This window comes from Nicotiana tomentosiformis, chromosome 10 (assembly GCF_000390325.3).
Source record: "Nicotiana tomentosiformis chromosome 10, ASM39032v3, whole genome shotgun sequence".
Taxonomy (NCBI): domain Eukaryota; kingdom Viridiplantae; phylum Streptophyta; class Magnoliopsida; order Solanales; family Solanaceae; genus Nicotiana; species Nicotiana tomentosiformis.
Genome location: NC_090821.1, coordinates 68,003,764 through 68,006,972, shown reverse-complemented (window position 1 = coordinate 68,006,972; position 3,209 = coordinate 68,003,764). Strand labels below are relative to the sequence as shown.

General features: G+C 33.3%; 1 protein-coding gene across 1 annotated transcript; it reads right to left on the bottom strand.

Annotated features, from left to right (window-relative positions):
- Positions 1-1,365: 1,365 nt before the first annotated feature.
- Positions 1,366-3,209, bottom strand: LOC104119747 (F-box/FBD/LRR-repeat protein At1g13570-like). Its single transcript, XM_033652432.2, has 3 exons — positions 2,385-3,209; positions 2,125-2,289; positions 1,366-1,668 (listed from the first exon to the last, which is right to left on the bottom strand). The coding sequence occupies exons 1-3, from the start codon at positions 3,207-3,209 to the stop codon at positions 1,366-1,368; spliced, it is 1,293 nt and encodes a 430-aa protein (XP_033508323.2).

Here is a 3,209-nt window from a genome sequence, read left to right as displayed (position 1 = left end):
TTCCATATAAGTTCTATTTTCTTATTTGAAAATTTCTCCCTAAACTCACTTTAAGAATGCCATGTGGCTTTTTAATAGCTTGCCACTTGGCTCAATCACAATGCCAATTATGTATGACAACTTTATTCCTTTAATATATATATATATATGTTGATTTTAGAAGTTCAAGATAAAATTGAATGTTTTGTTTTCCTTTTTTAGTAATAATTGTTCTTGAAGATAGAGATAACACATATATAGAATAAATATTCAAGAGAGATTATATTTAAAACATAAATAAGGGTAGAATAGTCTAATCCCTTTCCCAATTCATATTTCTTAAGGGGCGTGTAAAAGAGAAAACTACACATAATATGAGACGGAGGGAGTATATTTTTTGTTTTGATTTGATTTTGATTTTGATTTTGAATTTAAGAAACCAATTAAATTTGTAAACGATGGTATGATGGACATTGATTATCATGTTTCTACATTTTCATGGTTCATCATAATACTAAATTTTTGGAAAATTTAGTTGGTTTATTAAGCTAGATGACTTATGATCCCGTTTTTAGCCGTTGCAATTTCCATTGTGTAAAAGCATGTTTGGCCAAGCTTTTTAAGGCAAGAAACACTCCTTTTTGTTTATTTTTTGTTTTTTAAAAGTATTTTTTTTTTCAAAGTTGGAGTGTTTGACCAAATTTTTATAAGTAAGAAAAGTGGTTTTGAGTAAAAACAGAACCATTTTTGAAGAAACAAAAAAAAGTATATAGCTTCTCCTCAGAAATACAATAACAACAACAAAGCTTCTCCCAAGAAGTATTTTTAAAAAAAAAATATTTTTGAGAAAAATACACTTAAAAGTACCTTTTAAAAAGTTTTGCCAAATACTAATTGCTGCTCAGAAGTGATTTTCAAAATAATTAATCAAACACAAGTTTTTTCTCACAAAAAGTATTTTTGGAAAAAAATACTTATCAAAATAAACTGATTTTAGAAGCTCGGCCAAACAATCTATAAATATGTGAATCTCTTTTTGGACTTTGTTAGCTCCTTAAATTTTATATACGAGCTAGCTTTATTTCGTAATAATTTCTACACTGAATGCTTTATCAAGAAAAAGAAAAAAAAAAGGATAAAAAATAGTGAATGACAAGAAATTAAAGACATATAATTAGCATGGACCAGTGCCTTTCCTGGTTCATATATACAGAAAATTAAAGATGAATCAACTGGAAACAATACATTTTGGCATGAAACAAATAAAGAAACATAGCTTAACTACTGCATCAAATATCCGTTACTATTTTTAAACTTTTAACTTACAAAACGTTTAGCCAAAGATGATGATCTGATTAAAGACTGGCGAAGTCAAGCAAGATATTACTAATAGTAATATACATCATATAAAACTTCTGCTTTAGATGACGCCCGCTGAAATTTTGATATCTCTGCCTCTACTTTGACATATTTTCTACTATTCAATGTATAGTGAGGGTCGATTACCATTGTGACCAGCGCTGGAGACTTAGCCAATAGAAGCTTGATCAGTTGCATTTCAAGCCTTGTTCCTGATATTTTTCTTAGCTTAACTGTCTTGAGGTGATTCAATGTCATATCTGAGAAAGCTTCCACTTCAAGACATATCAGAGTTGGCCGAATATAATCATCATCGTCTTCTTCATCCACCTAACAAAGATTACCATAAATCCATCTCTCTAAACTTAATGAGGATAAAAAGTAGTATAAAAGGCAGCTCGGTGCACTAAGCTCTCGCTATATGCGGGGTTTGGGGAAGGGCCGAACCATAAGGGTCTATTGTACGCAGCCTTACCCTGCATTTCTGCAAGAGGCTGTTTCCACGGCTTGAACTCGTGACCTCTTGGTCACATGGCAACAACTTTACCAGTTGATCCAAAATTTTCCTTCATAAAAAGTAGTATGAAAATAAGAAAGAAAGGAAAGGCCGGACCACAAGGGTCTATTGTACGCGGCTTTACCCTGTATTTCTGCAAGAGACTGTTTTCACGGCTTGAATCCGTGGCCTTCTGATCACATTGCAACAACTTTACCAGTCACGCCAAGGCTAAGGCTGTCTTTCATAAAATGTAGTATGAAAATAAGAAAGAAAGGGAAGTCAAAAACCTGAATTTCCAGATATTGCAAACATGGGAAGCTTCTAATCAAGCAAAGAGCAAATGAGATGACCTTGAATCCATTCAGAGAAATCTCAGATAGGTAAAGACGTTTGACACAAATAAGATCAAAGGGAAGCCTTTTTGGTACAACTTCACCTGCTCGAGCAAAGAACTAGGAAGAAAAAGCCAGAATTCAGAATGACTCAAAGCCCAAAGATGTTCCATAAGTAAATATACATACAAAATGAAATGATGAAGCACATTTACCTTGATACTATCGCTATCCAAGTGGAGAAGCTCAAGAGAAATAAAAGACTCAAAAAACATGGCAATATCAAAGTTATCAGCCCTGACAAATCCTGTATCTACAAGTGAAAGTTTTGCAAGAAGAGGGACATCTTTTAAAGTAATAAACTGTATACTGCCTGTGAACTTAAAGGATCTCAACTTGGGAGCTTTAATTTCAACAACGTTCAAATGTTGTGGGATTCGTAGCACCAATCGCTCGAGCAACGGGCAATGATAGATTAAACTTTCAAGAAATTTCGACGATATTGTGACATCATGTAGTTCTAAGCTAATTAACCTATCAAATCCATTGAATGCTGGTGGAGGATGTATCAAACAGTTTTCCAGAGTCAGATGCCTCAATTGAAAACATGTGAAAAGTGAACAAGGCAATTTGTTAAGGCCACATAATGGAAGTTTAAGAACGAGATGTTGAATGCCATTCATAGAGAGGAAATATATCAAGCCATCAATCTTAGGACAACTTCTTGTACGAGGAACATCGAGGATAAACTTTGTAATTGGTCCGTCATGAAGTATCAAAATATGGTAGATAATATAGGTAATTTCACTAGTACTAAATAGTGAAAAATCCTTTTTACTTGTCCAAATAGTTCTATCAAGCGTTAACTCAGGAAGTCTGCACCAGTTATACTTCCATTTCTTTGATAAGATGCTTGTCCTCACAGCATCTTTAAAAGGCAAACATATAAGAATTTCGTCAATTACATTCTCAGGAAGGTTGCTAAATATATCCGGAGGTGAAGTTCGATAACAATATTGTTTTGTGTCCTTAGGAGGCAT

What these genes read in the sequence shown, in the direction of transcription:
- LOC104119747 (XM_033652432.2), bottom strand. Translation starts at nt 3,209, where the DNA reads ATGCCTCCTAAGGACACAAAACAATATTGTTATCGAACTTCACCTCCG. An exon ending in TGGATAGCGATAGTATCAAG is followed by an intron (nt 2,290 to 2,384) that starts GTAAATGTGCTT and finishes TTTTCTTCCTAG; the next exon opens with TTCTTTGCTCGAGCAGGTGA. An exon ending in TGCAATATCTGGAAATTCAG is followed by an intron (nt 1,669 to 2,124) that starts GTTTTTGACTTC and finishes AATCTTTGTTAG; the next exon opens with GTGGATGAAGAAGACGATGA.